General features: G+C 40.7%; 1 protein-coding gene across 4 annotated transcripts in view; it reads left to right on the plus strand.

Moving 5' to 3' along the window:
• The window catches only part of SDK1 (sidekick cell adhesion molecule 1), a 974,158-nt gene that overhangs the window by 515,933 nt on the left and 430,656 nt on the right, over window positions 1-27,569 (plus strand). For all 4 annotated transcript variants that reach the window (XM_024241289.3, XM_054545732.2, XM_054545733.2 and 1 more), the window contains exon 5: window positions 4,915-5,048. In XM_024241289.3, coding sequence (XP_024097057.2) covers window positions 4,915-5,048 — 134 coding nt within the window. The remainder of the gene's footprint in view (window positions 1-4,914; window positions 5,049-27,569) is intronic.

The raw sequence follows: 27,569 nt of genomic DNA on the forward strand, positions 1-27,569 counted from the left end.
AGTGTTTGCTCTTGATGGAATAAACATGTCACTCTGGTGACTTAACATGTATTGAGCATTCAGGGACTCATTAGTGCCAAAACTACTTGAAAGCAATTTTAGTTCTTGTCGTTATACAGCTAAGGAAAGTTCATCAATTTCTAAGTTGTCTGCCTTGAACTTGCTTGAATTGTGAGGCATGAGATCCAGATTATACTCAGAACACTAAGCCTTGGAATCAACCCTTTTAACACTAAGCCTTGGAATCAACCCTTTTAAAAGTTGCTTAATTAAAATGGAGAATATTTTTAAGTGTTTTTTTTTTTTAAGATTTTACAAACTAATATTCTGCGTCTTCCTGCACGCTGACCTTCTGTGAATGTACTTGAAGGTCAGTTGAAACTAGTCAAATGTTACTTTAACATTCGTAATGGTAAAACTATAGACTCAAATTATGCTTCTATGTTTTATGGGTAAAGTTATTATTTTGCTAAACATTTTACTGAATTTTCATCATAATGTATAAATTGATGTGGATATTACCACCCTAGTTTGTGGTAGGTGTTAAAGAGCAAAATACTTATTGATAACCAAAGACAATTTATATTTTCATGGAAGCCAATGGATGGGTTACAGTCCAAGTTTTGGGAGCACATCATGAAAATGTTCACATCATGAAAATATTTCTGGACACCTCCTAGAACTCTTCCCCTTGGGTCCACAGATACTCTTAAGGGAAAGTAGTTAAAGTGCCCCCTGTTACTTCTTACAGCTTATAAGTACATCCGATCGAAGATCTATGGGACATGAACAGTGTGTCCTGGTTCAGGTGAGTGTCTCCTCCACTGTGAGCAGGGAGTGGGGTTTCCAATAGTTACTGATTAAACAGTGAAACAGTTATTTGATTCTGTTGCACTGGTGATCAGGGTGAATGTATACCCTTACTCTTCCTTCCTGATCTTCAGGCACCTATGCAGTGCCCAGTGGGCTGTTTTCACCAACCATAAATCCTGTGCTTCCAGGATTCCGACGTCAGTATCACATCCCTGAAGGCAGCTGATCTGCTGTGGCCTGGGGAAGGCCACACCCCCTGGCCATGCAAACGTAGCAGGGAGCTTCCTAGTCGATGCCTAGCAAGGTGGCCCTCCCTCCCCCATGCCCAAGGGGTGGGTCTAGCCATCACCTCAATGCTGGTGGTCAGAGACCCAGCTAGCGCCTCTCTTTCTCGGATTTCATCGTTTCTGAAATAGAGAACTATGATTTTGCCGAGTGCCTCAGGAGAGTGTTGGAGAATCAAGTGGAGAATGGCCAGAAGCAATTAGCAAGTGCCCACTGGAAATGGTCTTCCTTTACTGAACTGCACAGATACTTTGCTTATCAGTCTCAGCAATGAAAACCAACAGATTGGTTTCTCTCTTGTGAAAACCCTTTCTGTGCTTACAATTCGTACCTCAGGACCGGTTAGCTTGTTCTTTATGGTGTAACAGTGTCTTCTCCCGAGCGGTAGCTCATCTCATCCATATTGCACTCAGTTATTTTTGTCCCTCTTCTCTTTACTACTATCCCATGGAATTAGGAGTTAAAATGATGAGGTTTCATTTTTAAATGTACAAAGATGGGGGAAGACTATGGAAGTAATTTTATTTAAAGCCACACATACATTTGTTTCAATAAAGTTAAAGGAAAATCTCTCAGGCCAAATATTATAATTTTTCTATGAAGTCAGTGTAAGTTTTGAATGTATAATCTGGAGTTATAATAAAGCCAAGTAATTCATATTATGGGCAAAGTATTCAACTTTGCTACCATAATTACCTAGCATGCCCCTGTGTTCTTTTCATTACCTTCTGATAGGAAAAGTGATATTTATTGTGGAAAAATTGGAAAATATTTTAAAAGGTAGAATAAAAAGAAAATAGCCTGTAATTGTACCACTCGGACTAACCACTGTAAACATTTTATGTGTACATACATATGTAGAAACAGATACACAGGACTTATGTGCAGTGCATAGAACACTTAAAAAAATCCAAAAAAGATGTTATCGCATGTGCTGTTGTGAATCTGTATTGGCGTGTTTTGACTTCTAGTGACAGCAGCCCTAACTTATCAAGGTTAAACAGGAAGTATCTGAGCTCATGAACCAGGAAGTCCCCAGACAGGACAGGCTTCTGGATGGTTGGTTCATTGGCTCTATGAGATTGTGAAGGACCCAAGTGCTTTCCATTCTCTCTATTCTGCTGCCACCATTATCAGCTTCATGTGAAGGTCATTTCTATCGTGGCCATAAAATCACCACCATGAACACGTGGGACAAAATGATCAAGACCCACACTTGATGCTGGGAATGGGGCCGGTTCTCTTGTGTTGCATGGCTGGATTGCAGGGGTAGGCATGGTTGCCACGACAAAATCAGGGCTGCTAAGAAAGAAGACAGGATGGGTACGCGATACCTGCTTTACTGTCTTTAAACATGGTTTTCTTCTTAAGGTTTACAGCAGTTATCAGAATTTAAAATTAAGATGAATGGTTTTGGATGTTTTATTTTCACTTAAAAAGTCAGTCTCTTGTAGAAATGCTCTGTTCAGAAAGATTTGGATAGGAACAAACACTTGGTTTCTGGGAAATTAATCTTCATGATCTCCAAAGATGTCGCATTTTCATGGTGTCTTTTTGGCAGCAGCAGTTTTTTTTTTTTTTTTTAATGAATTTTGACTTAAACCTTTATAGAAATTAAAAACTAAAAGAAAAAGATACGCTTAAAGATAAAAGTTATAATAGATGGAAACTTTAATATTTTTATCTTTATGTACTTTTTATTTTCAATACTCTTGAAATAATGCCGCAAATAATATCGAGAATTCATGGATATTTTATAAGGATAATTCTGAGAAACAATAGGCATATTTGAAATTACTATGGTAAAAATCAGATTTCAAAGAAAAAGTTATATATTCAGTTTTTAAATTGTACTATTAAATGTGTAACTTCATGTGTAGTATTCATATTTAATTTTAGCTGCCAGTGTAACATATACTAAAATAAAATGGAACAATTTCTATGGTTCTATAAAAGAATCTATAAAGGAGTCATAAATAATTATAATAAAACTCTATTGAAATATTTTTATGGGACTAAAAATTGAAAACTTCCTAATAGGGAAATTTTCATAAATGAGACATGAAGTAAGTTAGTCATAGAGACCTCAAACAGTAATATATCCTATGGGAACCCTGAATAAGCAATAACTTCTTAAGATAATTTTATATAATGTGTAAAAATCAAGAGTTTTTGCAAAAGCTCTGCGAAAGGTAGCAGGAAGAAAAAGGATTCTTATAATGCTAAAATTCATCATGAGAGATTACTCATTTTGCATGCTTTTAATGTTACCAGAATAAAGATTTTAGACGATCTGAATCTGAAAGTGCTGTAACTATTCCTTATAGAGTACCACAATTGTGGTGGGTAACACAACTCACTCTAGAGACCTAAGATGTTTCTCTTGTTTTTGAAATAAGAGCTTAGACTAAATGATATTTTGGTGCTCAGAATGCATCTTACCTTCTATGCCAAATTCACAAGCCAATGAATAGTTTACTCACATTCATATTTTTTTTTCTTTTTTTTTTTTTTTTTTGAGACAGTCTTGCTCTGTCACCAGGCTAGAGTGCAGTAGCGCAATCTTGGCTCACTGCAGCCTCCTCCTCCTGGGTTCAAACGATTTTCCTGCCTCGGCCTCCCTAGTAGCTGGGACTACAGGTGTAGTACACTACAAGTGTGTGCCACCGTGCCAAACTAATTTTTGTATTTTCAGTAGAGACGAGGTTTCACCATGTTGGCCAGGATGGTCTCGATCTCTTACTTCACAATCTGCCCACCTCACCCTCCCAAAGTGCTGGGATTACAGGCGTGAGCCACTGCACTCAGCCCATATTTTTTAAAACAAATTTTACCTCCCTCATCCACCTCTTTAACTGGCAAAAAGAATACAGAATTACAACATAAGTGAAGGATACCATAAAACACTCATTTCACATAAAAGTTCCTTGGATGAATGGAAGTTGTGTCTTTCTTGTTTTTATTCTTTTTTAAAAATGAAGTAGTATAATGAGAGTCTTTCTATGGTGTGATTGGATGAGTATTAATCTGCATGTGAAAACACCTAGTCCCTTCTCTGCTGTTAAGTTGCTGTGTTACCCAGGACAAGCCACTTAACTTCTGTGAGCCTCAGTGGCTCAGAGAAAGGGCGGGTGCATTAAACGAGTCTCAGAGATGCCTTTCCCACTAGAATCAGGATGAATGAGAAGTTCTTGGTCACGATCAAGAAGACTGTTTACTCATCCGTTGCCCTTCTAAGACATGGGGAGATAGTACAGGTGAAAAAGACGTGTCCTGGAGTTAATAATGATGGGAGAAGTTAAGTTGAAGGGGGGCAGCACTGTGCCCATTGGCGACTTTCCTTCTACGCACCAGTGTAGACTAATCCATACACAAAGCCTCTGACGAGGCTCCCCTGAGGTGAAGAAAACCACAACTAATTCACTTGCCCTGGGTCAGGGTTGTGGTGGTCCAGCCTTCTAATTGAAGGGATTCCTTCTAGCTGGTCTTGTTATGCATTCTCAGAGGAGGAACCTCTGAGTTTTAATGAACTCTGGATGTCTGTGTTCCAGAACATTGTCTTCTTCACAGTCAAGTGCTGGCGCAGATGTGGAGCACCCGGTAGGCTCAGACGCTGGGGCTGCCCTGTGCCAGCTAGATCAGGAGAGGCTCTCTCTGGCATTGTCGTATTCTTAAAGTCAGCCTGTGTATTGTTTTGGTCCTTCCAGCTCTTCTTTTAAACCCTAGGCATTCCTTTATAGTTGGCCTAATTAATTTTGTCTTACAAGTAAGTTCCCTGGAGTAGCTTTGACACTGTCCTCTTCTTTCCTGAAACAGAGCCATCACACTGCAGAATCAGCTGGTGATCCTTGCCACCACAGCCAGTGACGCCGGGGCATACTATGTGCAGGCCGTGAATGAGAAGAATGGAGAAAACAAGACAAGCCCATTCATTCATTTGAGCATAGCAAGTGAGTTTTGAAATCCCAAATGATAATTCTGAAAGCAATAAAATCTTGCTTTAATTAATAACCACTCTCTCATGGGACATTTTGCAATAAATTTTATCTCTCTAGTGTAGTAGTTATGGTTTAATATTGATCCAATGCCAATAGTTTGGAGAGCTTTAGGGCTCTTGCTTTCTTCAAAATGATATGCAGAAAAATGTGAATCTAACTGGTACTTCTGAATGCCAGATCTTATTTGTTTTGGGAATTTAAAAAAAAAAGTGTTTGCTTTTTATTCACAGTCAATGCATATTGTTCCTAACAACAAAAAAACTTTCAACTTAAATGAATTGTATCCATGAACCTAAATCAGGACTAGATTAGGTACAGATTATATTCTTTAAATCTAACAAGAAAATCCTTGAGAAATTCTACATATTAAGTTGTACCAAAATTGCAGTATTTAAGCATAATCAGTTGATCATTTTTTCCACCTAGTTTAACTGAAAGCCTGATTCTTGAAGAGAATGCACACAAATCGTGGGTATTTGTAGATTTTATTTGAGGGGACTTTAGTTTGAGTAGACTTAGTTTTACATGTTTGGCCTTTAAATTCTACCAGCAAGAGTTAATTGCTAAAACCCAAAGCAGGAACTCTGAACTAAACTAGATTCAGACATCCATATCGGAAGGCTTGTCATCAGATGTTTGCAGCATGAAGCTTCATGGTATGAAATGAGATTGTCATGTGGTTGAGAAAATAGGGTTGAAACTAGTCATGGTGGATGGTAAATTTCAAAATATTATTATCATATCATATGAGTGAATTATATTGATTTGTTTGTATAGTAGTGGATTTTATCTTTTTAAAAATCGTCTTGAAGGAATCGTTTCCCCCTGCAAGTGGTTCGAAAAGTATGTGGGGCTAGGCGTGGTAGCTCATACCTGTGATCCCAGCAGTTTGGGAGGCCAAGGCAGGCAGATTACTTGAGGTCAGGAGTTCAAGACCAGCCTGGCCAACATGGTGAAACCCTGTCTCTACAAAAAATGCAAAATTAGCCAGGCATGGTGGTGTGCACCTGTAATCCCAGCTACAGGGGAGGCTTAGGCAGGAGAGTCACTTGAAACCAGGAGGTGGAGGTTGCAGTGAGCTGAGATCATGCCATTACACTCCAGCCTGGGCAAAAAGAATGAAACTCCGTCTCAAAAAAAAAAAAGAAAAGTATGTGGGATGGAGTGATAGTATTTGCCTCACATGGCCCTCGAGGGGTACAATTGCCTTAGGCCCAGTAGAATTTCCTGGGCAAATCTTTGTAGCAAACTCTGGGTGCAGGTGTCTGTGGGAGTTAACTGAGTGGGGTCTCAGATGCCTGCCTAATTGGTCCCAAGCGGCCATGATGTGCTGTCATCCTGCCTTGAGCTCCTTAATTTGAGGAATTGAATCTTGCTCTCCAGAACATAGACTTGGCACAGATTTAGGATGAGTAGGGTCTTTGTGATGCCATGGAGAATGATGCACATGGATTAGGGGTGGGGTTCACAAAACCCAGTGCATACTGTACTACAATGTAAAGGAGTGTCTGCATTGGGAATTACAGTAGAAATGAGGATGATTAATTAAGATTTTTTCCAAGGGTTATGATAAAGAATGGAAATTGTATTATCAAATAGATTGCTATTATTTTAATGATTCCAAACTTCACAAGTAGAGCCATTTATCTTGTTTAGCAAATATGATTCTGTACTCAATTGTAATATAACTACCAGGATAATAATGAGTCAAAGGGGGTGAAATTCTGCATCAGAAACAAGGAAGTTGGCCTTCCTCTGTTAGAAGAATTATTCCACAGAAACTGGTTAACATCACAAAGTTATAAAACAGTCCTTACCTAGTACTTGCCTACCTCCCTACTCTGTAAGAGCCAGCAGAAAATAAAGCGAGTACAGTGAATTTGCAAACTGCTGTACTAACATAATACCATGGTGTTAGATAATTGGAATATGTAAATTTTTTTCAGTAATTTCAGTTTCTACCCTGACTGAAAAGTATATTGAAAGCTGCTTATAAATATTATAATTAACTGGCTTGCATTTTGTTCCTTTGTATGTATTTTTTAACTTTTCATTGGCACCAGGTAAAAATGTGTAAAAAGTGAGATACAGGCAGTTGATGATACGGACTTATTTTAAATCTTAGGACAAAACCTACATTTTGTTCCTTTATGAATTCTTTACTTTTTATGAGGGCAAGGTAAAATGGGAGAAGTAAGGAGGTTGAGGAAACTGCCTTATTTTAATTCTTAGGAGAACCTTCCTGGTGACATACGGGATTTAGCTAAATGTTAAATGGCAACCAGTTATGCTTTTTTGTTTGTTTGTTTTTTGCTAAAAGTTTTATTTTGAAAACCTCTAAAAGTCAGAAGTCTTGTTTAATCTGCAGAATCCCCCAGAATTGTTTAAATTGTGCTTCTTTCTGGAATGCAGTGAGGGCTCAGTTCAGGACCTGGCCACCCTGCTCCTGGTGAGGCTGTGAAGTATTGAAGGATGCGTCTCTTCACCAGATTTATTATGAAATTAGATATTCTCAAGACCTATTGATACTGGGAGTAAGATAGAGTGTGTTCTGCAGACTTAGGTATCTTTTTCTTCTGCTGTAGCCTTTTGTGGAAACACCACACAAGATTGAGGAAAATTTGTAAAAACTTTCCAGCCAGCATTTCTGAAAAATCAAAAGATATTACAGCCAATTATCATTTAACGAAGACACATTTTTCCTTGCTGTCGGGAGAATAAAAGCAGGGAACCTTTATGTAGTGAACACCATAGGGATGATCGGGTACTGGTAATTAAATTCCTGGTGGATTGTGCTGTAATTAGTTTAAAATCGGAATGTCATGCAGCCCCGCCTCTTGTTTGCTGTTGTGGTAATAATCCTTTCCTTCCTTGAGGACAGCACCGTGTTAGAGTGGAGCGGCAACCAGGTCTAGCCCTGTCTCAAAACATCTAAATAAGTGATGCGCTGTCACCCAGCTAACAGGAGGAGATAATACATTTTCATCAACAACCTTGTACTTGAGAGTTCAAAAACATCACCCCTTTTCAATTGCTAGATACTGTGGCTACACCTGAAGCTTATGAGAAGCAAAAGATAAAGAGGTTTTGGATTTAAATTTTTTTTTTTTTAAAGCATGACTGTTAGAAGTGAGATGCAGTCCCATAATGGTACTGCCTGCTGTTTTGTGCATATTTAGTAGATGGCATTATTATCTCTCAACATTTCTCCCCTTTTGCGTGGTTAAGAAGATAAACTCCAGCATGTTCTGAACCGACGTTCCTGTAGGGAAGGAGAGGATTTCCCTGAACTCTCCACCCCGCTGCCCTGGTGAGAGCTTGCTGCCATCCCAGAGGTGGATCCACTTTGAAGTTTTAATGTGATGCGAAGCCAGTAGATGTTAAGGACATAGGTGGGAATGTTGAAGCGTCCTGCATGAATTTTTCATGGCCAGCTCCCACTGCTCAGGTGCACACCAGAAAAAGAAGGGGTTGGGCCTGCCTGAGAGTAGATGTGTCTGTTCTGAGGTCAGACCTGGGCAAGCTTTATGAACCTGTCAACCTATTTTTGGCTTTTGCTTTGAAGATTTTACATTGAGTTAACCTTTGTGGAACAGAACTTCTGAACTGAATTACTATATGAATAAGAGTTTCTTCCTTTAAAAAAAAAAAAAAAAGCCACAGTTAGGCGATGAGACGAATTCTATACAATGGTTAATCAGTCATTGTTTATATGCCATTGTACATACCTTAGACATATCATCAGTTCTGATCCAATATTCAAAATGTCCAGTGTAATGAGATTCTCTACTAGGGATGAAGCTTGGATTAAAAAGAAATGACTGCCTGTCTCCTTCCTGTTTTTTTCACCTCTTTCATTTTAATGTCTCCTCTTCAAACAACATTTGCAGATAGGATATCATTTCAGCTGATCCTCCTTCAGGCTGACAAACCCTTGCTTTTAATTCTGAAGACCACTTAACGTTCTTTTGTCCTCTATAATGCTAATTTAACTGCAGACTCATATAGGTTTAGTAGTTGAAAGTGGATTCCTGAGAATGTCTATGAACAGTCATTTGAGAGGACTGACCTGTAAAACATGACTTTTGTGTGCCCAGGTAAAACTCTCTCCTATTTTCCTTGTACCGTTAACATTAAAGGGAGAGAGGGGAACAGGAAGACGCCTTCCAGATGGCCTCTGACTTGGCTCGGGTTCCTAAAACAATAGGAACCGTTTGAAATATTACTAAAAACAAATCTGGGGCCTAGCCCCACATCACAAATGAGCAATTTAGAACCAAGCATAGTTTTATAGATTGTATGACACTTTACTGCCAGAATTTTTCAGAAACATAAATAAGAAGTCTATTTTATAGTCAAGTCATGAGTTTAATCATTTAGCCGTGCATCAAACATGCTGTATTGAGTGAAGCGTGAGGCATGCTCTGCCCTGGCCTGCTGAGCTGGTGTTGGACAGAACTAAGTCTAGGCCATGATCCCTAATGCTTTTCCGTAAACACACCATCAGGAAACAAGCCTTGAGCATTTACCCCTTACGCATGAACACCTAGTTACTTATCAATTCTAAGCATGAACCATCAGACAGAAGAGAGGACGGGAATCAGCAGTGCTAATCATGAAGGTTCCGTTCCATCTTTACTTGACGTCTCATGGCGCAATATGCACTTTGTGAATGGAAATCCATGTTTTACTTGATTTTCTTGATACAATCTAGTTTTTTGGAAAAATTCTTATAACATCTGGTTACAGATAATTGTTTTTTCTTGGTGACGTGGCTTCTACTAACGACACAAGTGTTCCTGCTGCCATTTGTTGCCATCTGATTGTGCTGCTGTTGTGAGTGACTCAGATCTGTGGTTTCTTCCCAGAAATGCCTTTGTCTTCAGTTGTCCACTTTGTGAGAGTTAGTTTAGATAAAACGAAATACACAAGTACATAAATCCACCTCTCCAGGCAAAGGTGAAACTGCATCCCATGCCTATGAGGGCGTCCTGTCCACTTCTCTGACAATGAGAATTTTCAGACCCTTCCTTGGAATAGCTTGCGTACAGAGTGTCACATGGGGCCACCCGACCAACAGACTCAACCTACATAATAAATAACATCGAAACTTAGTTTCCTTCTTCGGCTTTCAGTGAGAAAACATACGTTAAAATACCGGGTCTAATATTTCGTTTCTGAGCCCCAAATGGATGGATTGGGGAGTGAGTTTTAGAAGAGGAATGTAGTTGGTAGCTCCCAGCAAGACTTCACTCACGACAACAAAGACCATCATTCTCTCCACACCCCACAAGGCAAAACCGGATTGTTTCTATTGCCCACTCATGCCTCCTTCACCATATCCCCATCTCTTCTCATCCCAAGGTGTCCTCTTTTCCCCTGTGTGATTTCTTTCAACCTGATTTCACTGTTGTTAAATCTTAGGAAATCTAATCTATCTTAAATCTTAGGTTAAGCTATGATTATTTGCCCTCAAAGTTTGAACAAATTTGGGGTAGCTCAATATGCCCAGTTTCCCAAAGCAGCAGTCACTGGTCTGAGTATCACTCAGGATACATATAGATTTCCAAGACGTGGGCAGGCATGTGAAATTTCCAAAGAACCTATTTTCAGCCCTTTCATATTCACGTTCTAAAACTGGATCTGAGGATGCCTGAGGTCAAATTTTGCTTTTCACAACTGCTCCTTTCTTTCCGAACGAGGTGGAAGGCTCGTGTCTTACTCATCCTGAATCTTTAACACAGGCAATTATCTGAGGGTATAAATGCCCAGGTACCAAACAAAGGGAGAATTCTAAATATCAGGGGCAGAATTGAGAAAGTGAAAGACTCTGATAATTGGGAAATAAATGATTTTATAAATCAGGTGTTTTCAATCTTCTGCTGTCTACAAAACGAGGTGGGACCTATGTGTGTTGTCAGCTGACACTTCATTACAAATAACTTGATCATTGCTAACTGTAACACAGTCCACTTGTTCTCAGGACGGAAGAGATTTCTAGCCCCTTTGCAGGTGCGGGGCCATGTCAGTGGAATACAGTGTCAACTTTCAGGCCACGTGTTTAAGAGCCAACGTGTTACCTTCATGCTCTCCCTCCCCTTTGGGGACAACCATGGCCAGGCCACATATTGAGCCACAAGATGGAAGCTGTCTGGATATTTGAATCAGTACAGGGGAAGAATAGCCCGGGAGGGCCACCCAAGCAGAATTGGACTCGTTATGAGTAAGAAACAAACCTTGGTATGATAAGCACTGAGATTTCAGCATTTATTTGTTATTAGAACAAAGCACGTCTGTCCTAACTAATAAATAACTATATGACAACAGGGCGCCTTGGCTCACGCCTGTAATCCCAGCACTTTGGGAGGCCAAGGTGGGCGGATCACCTGAGATCAGGAGTTTGAGACCAGCCTAACCAATATGGAAACTCCGTCTCTATTAAAAATACACAAATTAGCTGGGTGTGCTGGTGGGCTCCTGTAATCCCAGCTACTCAGGAGGCTGAGGCAGGAAAATCAATTGAACCTGGGAGGTGAAGGCTGCAGTGAGCCAAGATCACTCCACTGCACTCCAGCCCAGGCAATGGAGCAAGACTCTCAAAAAAATAATAATAATAATAAATAAATAAATAAATTACTATATGACTTTTGGCATATAACTTAGAAGGAATTTAAAGAATTGAGAGATATTCTGTAACAAAATTTCTTCTATTTTCGTCTATTGCTTTACATGAACAAAATTTTATCTATGAAAAAGATTACAATTAACTTTATTCCTCATGTCATTGAGAGATGCATTTCTAGTTTTTTAAAATATAAAGCCTATTCATCAAAATTTGTAATACTTTAAAAAGTTAATTGAATGTCAATAATAATTGTAACAATAACTCAATCCAAGAGAAGGTTTGTTTTTGGTTTGCCCCCGAGTCATATGGTTAAAAACATTTTTTGTTCTTTTTTTTTTTTTTTTTTAAGACACAAGGACTGTGTCACATGGACTGGAGTGCAGTGTTGAGATCATGGCTCACTGCAGCCTCAAACTCCTGGGCTCAAGCAGTCTTGCTGCCTCAGCCTTTTGAGTAGCTGGGACTACAGGCATGAACCACCATACCTGGCTAATTTTTTAATTTCGTTTTTTTGTAGAGACAGTCTGGCTATGTTACCCAGGCTGGTCTCAAACTTCTGGCCTCAAATAATCCTCCCGCCTTGGCCTCCCAAACCACTGGGATTACAGGTGTGAGCTACTGAACCCCACCAAGATTGAAATTTATACACATATTTTTTTCAGAGGCTATGATATGGTGATTAATACAATTCTTTGAATCATGTGTTTTTTAAATGGGTGATGCTGTGTATCAAATCTTTAGACCTGCTTATCAAATATTCAGATTCCTTTGAATACATATAGATGCACTGCAGTAGTTTTATTAAAATATACTGAAATAGTAAAACATTAAAATATACCAGAAATTATATTATTTTCAGTCCTTCAAATTTATGATGAAAAAATGGTAGATGTCAACGTAAAATGTAAGAAAGATACACAGTTTTACAAAATTGTTTTAGGTGATCTAGGAACAACAACTGTTTGAAGCTATATGCAGACGTGATAATAAATCATAAATGAGAGTACTGTTGATGACCCTCTAAGGGCATACACAGAGAGGAGAAGGCCCTAACATGTCTTGAGACCTGACAGATATTGTCACGTATATTTTCCTTCTTAGATTCCACGACAGCCCTGTGGGTTAACAATCAACTCTGTTTCAAAGCTGAGGACACTGAAGCTCTAAGAGGTTAGATTATTGACCCAGATCACAAGAATTGTCAATGGGAAGTTTGAGGATTCAAGCCAGTTTATTTGTCCCCTTCCCAAAACCCTCGTTTCTCCTATGAAAGCAGAACAGCATATACCGTGGAGGCTGGGTGTGCTCTTGGGGTCAAAATGTGTCCAAAAGAAGCCCAAGGAGAAGGCAAAACTTGGGGGAAGGTGGCTGTCCAGTAGGGAGGCTCTCTGTGAAGAGCTGTGTGTGTGCAGACCTCAGAGGAGCTTGGTTTTGTTTTAAAAAAGGAAGTCTTCTCTTCTGATATCAAAACCACTCCCGATGAACATTCCAGAACAGCAGTGTGCTGTGACTCAGCAGCTTTGAGGCTGGCCTTTTGCAACCCCAGTGAGGCACGTTTGGGCAGACAGCAAACACAGGTTTGGCTCAAGGGCGCAGCGGGAGATGCGCTGGAGTCAGTGCTTACTAATGGAGCATCAGAACAATAAGTCACAATTTCTGATAATAAAGTGGTTGTTTTGTTATCAGTAATGCATTAGACAGCACATAGGATATAAAGTAAGACATGATCTGTCCCAGTGGATTTATAAGACTGATGTGCGTGATTACATTCCCTAATTCCCAGATATTGACATCAAACTGTTGCAGCAGGTTTTGCACAGTGAGTAAACTTCACCCAGGAAGTAAGGCAAGCACTTGGAGAATTAATTCACCAAGCAGAACTGACCAGTTGGATTCAGCAGAGGGACCATGAGTGTTCATTTACTTTTCCCAATTATGCTGCTATTATTGAAAGACACAAATTATTCAGTAGTGATTTGCCTAATCAGATTTTTTACAAACTCCTCCACATTGCTCAGTGTTAGTAATTCCTCCAATCTACCTTCCCTTCTGACGCCTTGTTAAATGTCTCAATTTAAATTATTATATTCAGATATTTAAGCATAAGAGTTCTTTAATTTTAGCAGTTTGGGGGCTAGAACTTAAAGTAACCCTAATTTTGTTTTGTTTTGTTTTTGGAGACAGGGTCTTGTTCTGTCACCCAGGCTGGAGTGCAGTGGCACAATCATGGCTCACTACAGTGTCAACCTTCTGGGCTCAAGCGATCCTCCCACCCCAGCCTCCTGAATAGCTGGGACTACAGGTGTACACCAACACTTGGCTAATTTTTAAAAAATTTTTGTGGAGACAGAATCTGCCCATTGTTGCCCACGCTGGTCTTGAACTCTGGGGCTCACGCAGTCCTCCTGTCTTGGCCTCCCAAAGTGCTGGGATTACAAGAGTGAGCCACTGCACCTGGCCTAATAATTTTTACCTTTGATTTTGGAACCTAATTTCTTAGACTTAGCCAGCAGCCAATGCCTGAATTCAGTTTATAGGGAATTGAAGATAATTTCATTATAGAATCATATTATGTAAACATAACATTTCAGAGTATGTAATATATTGAGAGTGACCCAAGATTATAACTTATGCATTTTCTTTCTAGCTCTGATCACTCTAGATGTTATAGTCATTGAAGTACTTTGTCTACTCTCCTTGTCTCTGTAATTGATATGAAAGATAAGGAATTTTTGAAGGGCACAAACAAGAAGGATGGAAAATTGAATTTTTCCTGCAATCATTTTACAATCTCTGACATACATCCATTACACAGCTTGTCTGGAAAAATCCTAAGCAAAGTAATGGTTGTTGGCCGAGATGAGGCCACATAGAACAAGTTGCTAGTTGTAAATGTAGTTTTCTTAGAAAAACTGTATTTACTCAGTAGTTGAATACAGCGATGATTCTGGTGAATTTCCTGGGGTTCAGCTGTTAGTTACTTTCTAGACTAAATGGTTCTACTCATACCTTCCCAGTATGATTTTTCCTTTTACGAATGAGCTCAGTATTCTGAAGCTGCTAATTAAGAAACACCTGTTTAATTTCCCGTCCTTCAGAATTCTTAAGGTTTTCAAAATCCAGATTGTGTGAGTTGCTGGGCTAAATTCTCTTTTCATATCTCCTCTTTCAGAAAAATGAAAATATATTATTTTCTGATTCAAAGGGAACGTCTAAAGTGGTACCAACCTCTTCAATCATAACATGGTATTTCTGCTGATGTAGGCCTGATATCCTATGGTTTAACGTCAGTTTCCCACTTTAAGGACAGAAAGATGTGATTTGGTCCAAAGCATAATAAAGGCTTATTGTAGTAATAGTAACAACAGCTGTTCATTGGATGTCTGCTGTATGCCCTGTATGTAAATATTGTATCTCATTAAAAATAATCACCCAGGCATGTTGACTCATGCCCAGTGCTTTGGGAGGCTGAGGCAGGAGCATCACTTGAGCCCAGGAGTTCAAGACCAGTCTGGGCAACACAGGGAGACTCTGTCTTTACCAAAAAAAAAAAAAAAAAAAAATCAACCAGGTGTGGTAGTGCATACCTGTGGTCCCAGCTGCTCAGAAGGATGAAGTAGGAGGATCACTTGAGCCAGGGAGGTCAAGGCTGCAGTGAGCTTAGATCGCACCACTGTACTCCAGCCTGAGCAACACAGCAAGACCCTATCTCTTAAAATAATAATATAATAATCATAATAACCACCATTTAATCACCATTTTTAATAAACAAGAGGCCATAAGGTCAGTATTATCCCCATTTTGCAGATGAGGTAACAAATCAAAGCAACAAGTTACTTTCACTAATCTTATGCAGTTGATTACGTGGGTTAGTTTTGAACCCAGGTTTGTCTTTTCCCCAAAGAGACTTTCACCATTTTACTTATTGAGATGATTTATATTGCAGAACTGTTTTTGATTTTTAAAATCATGTTGTAATGTCTTAATCTGGCTGCTGCTGTAGTGAATGCAGCCTAACAATTGGTCACCTTTTGATAACAGTTCAACTCCACCTTTACCACTTAGTCATAATGTTTTATTACTGTTCATTGTAAACGATGTTCTTTTGGCTCTTATAGAAGGCACTTACAGCAGGTAATTAAAATTGTAGATCTTTACAATGTGTTTGAGAATATTAAATCAAGCCCACAGAAAATCAGGTAAAGTATCTGTTAAAGTGAAAGACCACTTAACAATGCTGAAGACTATTAGAAAATCCAGAGTGCTATATTCCCTGCTTTTCCAAGAACACTTTGTATCTGAGATGTAAAGAAATGGAATTTATATCAGAAATAATAGGAACCAGAAATTTATCTGGAGATGTAGATTCTTTCTGTGTGTTCTAATTAGTGAGTTCTTCGCAATAGTCTCTCTCTGTGATTCTTTGTTATTTCAGGTAATTATTCTGCCTGTACCCATTTACCTTTTATGATCTTAAAGAATACCCTCTTTAGCACAAAATTAGTTCCTTCAAATCTAGTATACCTCTATGTTTGGCTGAGAGGGTCTTAGGAAACTATAAGAAAGCCTGCGACCTCTGCTTGTCAGTGTAAACTGTTATTTTACCAAGGAATAACTAGCAAGTATAGCTTTTTTGAGGTGGATACCAAAGATATTATTTTATGTAGTTTTAGAACATCATAAAAATGTGAACTGGGAATTCCCTAGTTCGCCTTAGTATTAGGCCTGCATGACCATCTGGGAAGTGTGAAGGCTATAACGGTTTTGTGATTTTTCTAGGGAACAAGATACAGACGTCAAAACTGGAAGTGCAGAACTCTAGAGAAGCTCTTGAAAGAATGAAGGCTTTTCCATTTTAGTTCCCAACTTGAACTTAAAGAGTAGGAGTCAGAGCTGACATAAGTCAGTAATGGCGAACATCCGGCTGGCCCCATGTGGTTGTTTGCTGTTTCACTGATGATGTATTTTGATGAGGTGTGTCCCATCTGACATTAAAGGCCATGTCTGGTATTAAAAGCCCTTCTCTTTCTCCAACAGGATGTCACTCTGTGGTTCTATTAATTCAGACAGGGTTGAATTTCACAAAGGCTTGTTTCATTTGGGAAAGTTTTCAGCACAAGTGTACTCCAGAATTCAAACTTCTTCCTTTCTAATCCTTAAAACGTTGGGATGTAAAGAAATGGAATTTATATCAGATTTATATATATCAGAGATTTATATCCTCATTAGTCAGAATGATGTAGGAATAGAAACCATATGCATAGGTTGCCCTTTGGTGATTGGTTCATTTCCGAAAGCTTAAGGAGTTTCATACTTCGTTAGCCTACTCAAGAAAACTTCACTTCTCCTGAACTGAGAAAATGGCACATGCAAAAATGGTACCATCCTATTTGAAAATGTATGAAGCAAATAGGCAGTATTCTGAGCCTTTTGTTTCTTTGTTCATTTTACTTACGGTGTTTGTAAAAACCATGACAGCATGTTCTTGATGAAAATCTAGGAAGCAGTTCTACTTGAACCCTAGCCTGGCATTAGATTACCTGGATCCTATCCATCTCTTCGGTTTGCACTTGAAGGATGGCTATTAAGCCATGTTTCCTCCACTGGCCTCCATTCTGATTGGCTAGCGACCCTACCATGTTACTACATATTTTGAATATCATCTCAACTTGGAAGGATACTGAGGGATGCATAAAACAGTAAACTTATTATAGAGGGAAACGGCTGGCATACTGGCGTCAGCCTACACCATTTTCAGTGTCTATATAGAAAACCAAGGGAAGGGCTGAAGTATGATTTTCTTTGGCTTTTAGAGTCTCTGTCTCACTTCTGTCCCTAAGCATATGATTCTCCCCAACTCCCTGCCCTTTAAACACTCAGACTACAGTTCCGCTATTCCGCTCAGAAAATGCTGAGCGTCTAATACTTATCAGGCATTACGCTTGATGCCGAGGACACTTGGTGAATACGACATGTGGTTCCTGCCTTCCCTGAGCTCACTTTTGCCAGGAGAGGCTGGCGCACCAACAAATGACAGGAACACAGTGTGTTAAATGCCACACGAAAGGGAGTTGTGTAGAAGAAGCTCCCGAAGCACAGGCAAGGGAACAATGAATTCTGCTTCCGATGCTGGAACAGCTTTGTTAGCAGAACTCTGAAAATCTTTTCTTTCACTTATGGAGGGATGCACCAGCAGTGAGATGATTAGGAAAAGGGGGCTTGGAGTAGAACAGCACTGTCTATGACCGGGAACTGCCATAACCACCGTCCTTTCATTTGCTCCCTTGTTATAAATATCAGTGTCCCCCAGGAAGACTCTGCATATTTAATACAATCCCATTCCAAGAGAGTCCTTATTGATAATTGTTTTTCATCACCCACTAGAACGTAAGTTCCGCGAGGATAGAGATTTTTGCTTATTTCCACAAGCCACGGGAAGAGTGCATGACGAGTAATGAGAGCTCAGTAAATACTTGTCCAGTGAGTGCATGAAAGCCTGTGAAGTGAGACCTTTTTACCCTCCCTTTCCTGGTCCGCTCTCCGTCCCTGGCATCTGAGGATGCTGCTCACTGGCTTGTTCTTCCTGTAGCTCCTTTTCTTTTGGTGTTTATTGCTCCTTTGTCCCAAGATGTGAGGATTCTCTAGCCTTTAGTCCTTTGGTGCAATGTTTTCCTTTGTCTTTCTGCCTCTCCTTTTTCTCCTTGGAGATCGCACTCAAGACTCTTGAGACTTCACATATCACAACTGATTAAATGTTATCTCCAGGCCTGAATGCCAGCCCGAGCATTCAATCTTTGGTAAGTAGAAAGTAGGACAAGTGACTTGAAGGTCACTCTGATTCTAAAATTCTGATATCTTCTGATGTTTGAACTTCTTTGTCTGACTTAGTAAGGTGCCTGAAGATGGAAGGCATGTCCACATGCATTTCCTCAATTATTGACTCAACGTTTCTTCTGTTTTATGACTGCATTTGACTTGCTGGTTGCGGGCGTCCCTCTTTGTCTCAGTCTTACTCATCAAATTAATTATGCTGCTTCTGGATACAGTGGCTAAACCTTGCTCTGTTGGACCTAATATCAGGGACACTGTGCCGTGAGATGGGATTTACTATGTTGCTGGACACTTTCACTTGGAAATTAAATTAACCTGCCTCCATATACTTTCTATCCCAAAGCTATTTTTTCTCCTAAGTTCCCTAGGAAGTCCTCTCACCCCCTTTCTATGTTTTCAGCTCTTACCTATCCTGAGCTCTTAGCATAAGTCCCTGCTTCTGGAAGAATATTCATCTCTCTGTCCATCTGTCCATTCAGAAATGCATTCATTAATTCATTGACTCAAGATGTATTTACTGAGTGTTCACTAAGCATCATAGGCATTGAGGATATCATGACTGAAGCAGACTGGTTTCTACCGTCAGAGCTTTTGTTGGTGGAAGTAAAATACAAACAAGCAATTTCAATACGGTTTGGGATGTTCTAAGTCAGGGAATAGTAATTTTCCCGCACATCCTGAGTTTCTGCCACTTACATTTTCAAAACTTTGCCTGTTTTAGAGACAGGGTTGATAAAGACAAAGTAAGGTCAAGACACACAAGATTGTAGGCTGAAGAAATGCTTCCTTGGAAAGACTTCACAGTAGTTCTTATTTATATGAGTATTGGTATAGGCTTCACAATAGTTCTTATTTATATGAGTGTTGGTATAGGCTTATATAGAGAAAATATGGGAGATTTCTCAGAGATGGACTGTGTTATAAATAGAACAAATCAGTCAAATTATAGCTTTTGAGCCACAGGCCTCATTAGTCTCATGAGCAGGGCCGTTTGTGGGCAAACTGACTGAGCCACGTGGAATAACACTCGTGTTCATGTTTTGCAAGCTCAACATGTCAAACTGTAGTGTTAAAAATGAGTTTCTTTACAAATGAGCTATAAATATTAGTTCTGCATCTCCAAGCCATTCAGTATGCAATTGTGAAAATTGATATCCTTATAACTTACGTATAAGTCACATATATAAATTATACACATATACATAACTTCAGTGTACGAGCGAGTAAAAAGCATTGCATTAGTCAGCTTGGGTCTCTGTACAAGATACCCACTGATTAATTCATTGAATCAAGATGTATTTACTGAGTGTTCACTAAGCATCATAGACATTGAGGAGATCATGATTGAGGCAGACTGGTTTCTACTATCAGAGCTTTGGTTGGTGGAAACAAAAGACAAACAAGCAGTTTCAATATGGTTTGGGATGCTGTAAGTCAGGGAACATGTAGAAGCAACAGGCTAAGATTCAGAAACATTTCTCTCCAAATGGGAAGTTTTCTAACACAAACACCCAACTTAAGAACAAAGAGACAACCTCTCATCCAAAAACATCTGCCCCTCGCGTTGCTTTCAATATGCAATACCTTAAAATTTCACAGTGAGTATTTTCCCAAAACAAAGAATAGAGCCCTCCACAGGAAAACTCAAGTCTCTTCCTTAGGAGACTGGGTGACTTAAACAACAGACATTCATTTTCTCACAGTTCTGAAAACTGGAAGTCCAAGATGAAACCAGCTTTGCCAGCCAGGTTGGTGTGTCATTGAGTCCTCCCTTCCTGGCTCTTAGAGAGCCACATTTGCACTGGTCCTCACGTGGCCTCTCTGGGCATTGGGGGTGCAGGAAGGGAGGCAAGCTTTAGAGAGCTCTGGTGTCTCTTCTGCTTCTTATAAGGACCCCTGTGCTATTGGGTTAGAGACACCGTATGATCTCATTTAACCTGAGTCACTTCCTTAAGGGCCCTGTCTCCATATACAGTCACATTACAGGTTAGGGCTTTAACATAGTAATTTTTTTACAGCTCAGTCCATAACAACTTACACATTTCTTATTCCTATTGCGTTTTCTTTCCTAAAGTACAGTATTTCTCTAGATCAGAAGTCCTGACTAGACATTTGTGGCCTGGATTTGCTCCTTGTGTTTTATTTAGCCCACACAGTATCTTAAAAATATCTGAGCCAGTATTTAACAGCTGGGAGAACATTTTCCAGCTTCTCTTAAAATATGTGGCCATGCTAGGACCCCTTTCCCCATTTTAAACAATCTGTGCATTCTCCTAAGGAAGAGACTTGAGTTTTCCTGTGGAGGGCTCTATTCTTTGTTTTGGGAAAATACTTACTGTGGAATTTTCAGGTATTGCATATTGAAAGCAACTCTAGGGGCAGATGTTTTTGGATGAGAGGTTGCCTCTTCGTTCTTGAGGTAAGTTGGGTGTTTATGTTAGAAAACTTCCCATTTGGAGAGAAATGTTTCTGAATCTTGGCCTGTTGCTTCTACATTAGCTGGCTCTGGAAGCATTTGAGGTATGACCCATGATCCAATAGGAGTTTCTGTGATGATGGAAGTGTCCTCTATTTTTACATGGAGCTATTGAATACTTGAAATATTACTGTTGTGACTGAGGAGGTGAATTTATAATTTAATTTAAACTACTTTTACTTTTAGTAACCTCCTGTGGCTGGACGCTACTGTATTGAGCAGGACAGTTTTATAAAAATGCATAGCATTTTGCATACAAAAGGGATTCCCAGTCAAACTGCCTACACGACCCATCATTGAGCTTTATTTGCTCCTGGAGTGATCTAACAGTGGTAAGAGCTTGTCCTGACCAGGAAGACTTGGACTCCCTGGTCCCCTTGAGAGCCCTTGCACATATGAGCAGGATACCTCCCTGTATTTTGTATACCAAAGATCCATGGCTGGGGAGCCCTGTGTGCTGGGAGACACTCCCTTAGCAAGTATAGCTGCTTAGTCATTTTGCCGGGCTGTTGCATTGCATGCATTCATGGTCTATAGTAGTCTGTATTAATGGGACCCCAAAGAGATGGTTGGTACATAGCCTGCATGGCTGTACACAGCAATCCAGATTAATTCATCAGCTATTACACGATATCTCTTGTGCAGCAAGCCCGGTGCCAGGTATGGAAGTTAGGGAAGTCAAGGGTGAGATGGTCATCTAAATGGGTGACCAAAGCGAAAGTACCTGAGCCACGGTTGAGAGAAGCACAGTTTGCTCTGGAAAACCCAGCATGGGGCACCCAGACACATCAGTGGGAATTGGAAGGTTTCCTCTGAGAGACGATGTTTAACCGAGACCTAAAGGTTGAGTAAGAGGCAGTCAGCTGAGGCTTTGGGAGGAGGTCATCCTGGCAAAGGGGACCACAAGGCTGGAGTCAGCAGGCGCCTCTCTGTTCACAGACTTGCAGCTCACCTGCTACTGTAGATAGAAACAAAGCCCTGCTTGGCAGAGGGTGCAAACAGAACTGTCTATGACCAGCCTCTGGAAGTTCAGGGTTCCACATAAACACTGATGGTCCGGTGTTGCCAGCCCCTGTCCCTGAACACAGCGATCTGAGGGAGCTGATGGGATGCTGCTCTCGACTGGGGCATCACCTCATCCTGCTCAGGTCTCAGCAGTTCCAAGCTGTGTCCCTCACCAGGAGACCATGTAGTGGGTGTTGATCAAAACGTTTGCACTCTTGTCTTTCTTATAGTAGAGAAATCCTTTAATATAACCAAGTCTCTATCAAAAACAGGGAAATATAAGTTAGACAATGAAGGAGGAGAGTGTCTCTTACTGCCCCATCAAGTTATTGATGTTACCTATCTGCTCGGGCCCTGAAGGCATTAGTTTGGGCAGAGGCATGTCCTTTCTGCTCCCTACTAATAGATGGTGTTGATCTAGAGCAGGGATCTTCACGTCAGGCCTCAGTGACTCCAGGAGATATTCAGCGGTGGATGGTTCTCAGGGAATCCACATCCTCCATTTCCATGTGTACTCTTTCCCCAGATGGATCCACCTGAGAACGCGCCTGGGGTCTTCCCTCTCAGCTCTCCTTTCACACTTGCTTTTCTCCCTCCTTCCAAAGGAAAGGCATTCCTCCCAGCAAACCCTCCTCTTCCTTGTTGCATTGCTCTGGCCTGTAGAACCCTTTGCTTTCCAGACAGAGGAGAATTTCAAACATTAGGGTCAGTATTGAGAAAGTGGATGGCTTTAATAAGTGGGTAAGAAATCCCCTTGCAAGCCAGAGAGCTTACAATTCTTGGTTTTCAACAGAATTGAAGGTGAACCCAATCAAGTTGTCAGCCAATAGATCATTAAAAATAATGTTTGATGATAAATCACTGAGTGACTATGGGCATAACAGAATGCTGTCAAGGAACTGGGTGAAATTGTTAAAACTCCTTCCTTCCCATCTGTTTATTTATGAAAATAAGTTTTCTCCGTGCATACATTTATAAAAACAAAAAAATAGAAATAAAATTGGTGCTGAACACTTTTTCAATTTACCTAGAAGTAACATCCATCCCTGAATATATGAACTAATTAAAAAAAATTCCCATTTATCTCACTGAGATGTATTTCCAGTAAATTTTACTTTTCTTATTCAATAATTATTTGTCAAAATGTATAATGATGTGTGATGGTTTGATTAATTGTTAATAGCAATTATGATGGATAATCAAACCAGTTTTTTTAACATTTAGTTTTAGAGTCACAGGAAATTTTAAAAATTATTGTAATATCTATCCTTTTGGTATAAAGAAGTGTAGTACAGTGATAAAGCTTTCAAGCTTAATATATATTACATTAAATAAAACTCTGAATTGAAGGAGAAGAAGGAATGACATAAAATTTGCAGTTGTTAAAAAGGAGATTTTTAAATGGTCGTTGGTGTAGGTATCAAATCACAGTGGTCTCTGGGTCCCTCCGTATAATAGAAAAGAGTGACCTAAAATTTTACAGTACACTAGAAATTGAAACACTTAAATGTAAACTTAAAATATGTGAGAGGGACATCGTTTTTCAAAATTTTTATGGAGTACCTGGGCAAAGATACTTGAAGGCCATGTTCAGTGAAAGTGGTAATAAGAGGCATATGCGTGATTTAAAACTGAAAGTTGAAACAGAGTGGGAGGAGCGGAAGAGGAGGGGGAGAAGAGAACGTGTTGGGCCAATATATTTAACAATAATCATCAAGAAATAGGAAAAGACAAAACAAAAATCTTTTAAATATCTAACACTGTTTTTTCTAATGCCACATGCCCATGAAAATCACTTGGGCTGGGTCAGGACTTTGTTTTAGTCCTCAGGTGATTTTAATACACAGCCAGGGTTGTGAATTATTGGACTAAACTCACAGAGTGGTCCTTGGGCTAGTACTATCAGTATCATCCTGGGAGCTTGTTAGAAATGCAGACTTTGGGGCTCCATCCCAGCCCTCCTGAATCAAATCCTGCATCTTAACAAGATATTTAGGTGATTCATATGCACATTAAAGTTTTAAAAAAACCAAGATTTCTAACAAGCTCCCAGGTGATGCTGATACTGCAGTTCACGGACAACTCTGGTCACGGACTACGCTGGGCAGCAGAGTTCTCCAGTTGTGCTTCTCAGAAGGTTTATGGCAGAGCTACTCGCAGTATGATCCGAGAATCGCGAGCCTCGCCTGTCTTGGATTCACATTAGACATGAAAAGTCTTAGGACCCATGCCACACCTAGGGATCAGGACCTCTGGGAGTGGGGTCCAGGAATCTATGTTTTATCAAGCTCTCCCTCACTACAATTTGAGAAGGACTGCCCTAGAGAGAATCCACATCGACTTCAGATGGCTCTGAGCCTCCAGTTAATTTAGGGAGTGGCTGGGGATGTGTTATTACCAAGAGGCCCCGCTTCATGAGAGAGCTGCTGCTGAAACCCTTATCACAGCTTCACTTGTCTCCAAGCCCAGGGATGCCCATTTTGCAGTGGGTCCCGAATGCATGACCAGTTTTACACAGGAGTGAGCTGACGGTGCCTTGCCTCTTTCCTCATGACACATGCATGTACAGCCCTTGGGCACTGCATCTACCCATGTATCAGGTGATCCAGAAGGCTGTTAGTCTTGAGGAGGACCAAGACCCAGAGAGGGCTGTGCGGTGGATCCAAGGGCAACTTCGCAGCTGTTTGCATTGTTTGATCCAGCAGAACCGATGGTGCTGGAGGCATCCTTTGGATAATGATTCTGTGTGAGTTGGGGCAAGCCCCGTTGGAGAGTTGCAGCTCAGGGCCCAGGAGTTCTGGAGCAAAACCATTTGCTTGGCAGCACAGAACTGCATATTATTTGAGAAGGACTAACGTCTTGCCCTAATGAGTTTCTGGGCCCCAATAGACACTGAGCCCCAAGTGGCTAGAACCAGAACTGCCCATCTTAGGCCAAGTATTATCAGATTATTTCTCTCTCTCTTTTTTTTTTTTTTTTTTTTTTTTTTTTTGAGACGGAGTTTTGCTCTTTCACCCGGGCTAGAGTGCAGTGGCACGATCTCGGCTCACTACAACCTTCGCCTCCTGGGTTCAAGCGATTCTCCTGGGTTCAAGCGATTCTTCTCAGCCTCCCAAGTAGCTGGGATTACAGGTGCCCGCCACCATACCTGTCTAATTTTTGTATTCTTAGTAGAGATGGGGTTTCACTGTGTTGGTCAGGCTGGTCTCGAACTCCTGAACTCAGGTGATCCACCTGCCTCGGCCTCCCAAAGTGCTGGAATTGCAGGAGTGAGCCACTGCACCAGGTATTATCAGATTCTCCAAGTCATAAGGATGGCCAGATGCAAGACCGACCCATTGGGTGGTGGAAATAAAGAAGCAAATTACATGACAGGTGGCCTCAGACTACTCCCATGTCACCCACTTCTTTAGTACTGACACCTCTCCTCCACCTCCATGGCTGTAGCCTCAGGGGTAAGGGATCCTTTCAACCAACTGGCAGAAAACTAAAAACTTGGGACTAACTCACAGATGGGTCAGAATGACATGTTGGTGGCAGCTAAAAATGTAGTTGTTCAATACTGTCCTTCCCAGGGCTGGCCTGAATCACCAGGGGTAATGGAAGTCCCTTCAGTGGGCAGAGCTGTGAGCAGTACTTGCACCACCATCCCCACTGGCCCAGTTGTGGAGTTATCCTTCCTCTCCCCAGACCTTAAGCTCTGCTGTGTTAGAGTCCTGCATCCCGGGAGATGATGCCTCCACTGGAGAATACCCAAGGGTTCCCTGGACCAACAGTCAAAGAAGTCACTGTACTGGCCTGGGTACTGGGTCACTGTGCTGGCATGGGTAGTGGATCACTGTATTGACATGGGTAGTGGGTCACTGTACTGGCATGGGTAGTGGATCACTGTACTGGCATGGGTACTGGGTCACTGTGCTGGCATGAGTAGTGGATCCCTGAGCTGGCATGAGTACTGGGTCACTCTACTGGCATGGATAGTGGGTCACTGTACTGGCATGGATAGTGGGTCACTGTGCTGGCATGGGTACTGGGTCACTGTACTGGCATGGGTACTGGGTCACTGTGCTGGCATGGTGAATTGGTGCCAGTGACCACCAGGTGCCTGGGTTGCTACTATACAGTGGAGCAGGAGAAATCTGTCTGGAACCCAGGTGACTTGCCAGGTGTCCCATGGTGCTCCCACACTGGTATACTGTCAGTGGACAGTTGTGACGAACAATCGTGAGTCCACTATACACTTTAAGAAGGGTCTGGGGTACCACGACACCAGCACCCTAGACCAGGTAAAATGCTGGCTAAGAATGGGAGGGTTGTGCTCCTTTTCTCCCTCACTTCTGCTTCACGGGAATTCCGCTTCCTGATAACGCTGAACCCAGGCTAGGGCAGAGCTATCTGAATCTGTATAGCAAAGAGAAGACAGCGTCCCCACAGAGTCAAGACATTTACTATGACATCTGTGGCCCCAGCGTTCACCACGATGGTCTCTTTAGGAAAGGATTCCCAGAAGAGTATGTATCAGCCAAGGAGAAGAAGGTGGCTCAATGCACATTCTCATTTGGCGAAAGTGCATTGAACAACTGCCTAACCCCCGTCAGTCAGTCTGGACTTACAAAAACACAGGTCTAATGAAGAGCCTGTGGCCGCTTAGCATTAGAGGAATGTCAGCGGCTCAGGGCAGCATAGCTCTTTCTCGGGGCCCTGATTTATGGAACCCTGGGCTTTGCTGAACTCACAGGCATGGACACCAATCTTAAGCTGTAGCATGAAGCCTGATGGTAACTCAAAAGGGAAAACAAGAACCACTTTCCTCACCTTTTTGTAAACTTATAGTAGCTTCAGAATTCTGCATAACATAGACTCACATGGCTTTGTCTATGTGAGTGGGATTTGAAGCCAAGTTGAATCTCCTGGCTTCAGATTCTCTATTTTGTAACTGCAGATGGGATATGATTTATTAACTTTGTCGCTAGCTATTTGAAAAAGGAGCTCTTATTATGGAGAAGAAATTGTTACATTCCTATCACCTGCAAAAGAGGACTTGACTCTTTCTTCCTCAAATTAACTAAAGTCAACCTGTTTTCAATTGGTGATATTCCTTCATTAGTTTTAATTCATTTTTCAGCACACCTGATTTTTTAATTCATTATGCTTTGATGGAAATTAATTAGTTTCTTTTAGATCTAAAACAATATTATTGTGGGCACTCAGACATTGTTACACAAAAGGGCCTTATTATGAAGCTGGTCTTAGAATGAAAGCCTGGGTCTGTTTCATAGGAAACTCGCCTGACGATGAAGCCATCGGGACGCTGAGGCTTTTTGGCTGCCTGGTTCTAAGCCTCAGTTTTCCCATCTGTGAAATGAGGAGCTTGAGCCAGATGAACTCTAAACTTTTGTTTGATGAGCACAACAAAATGAAATAAAATCTTATAAAATAGATATGTGAAGATGTATATGAAGGTTTACGGCAATATTATGTTGATCAAACATTTTCTTAGCCCAGTAGAGAATGACAATTAATATCCTACTACAAC

The sequence above is a fragment of the Pongo abelii genome, chromosome 6 (assembly GCF_028885655.2).
Source record: "Pongo abelii isolate AG06213 chromosome 6, NHGRI_mPonAbe1-v2.0_pri, whole genome shotgun sequence".
Lineage (NCBI taxonomy): Eukaryota > Metazoa > Chordata > Mammalia > Primates > Hominidae > Pongo > Pongo abelii.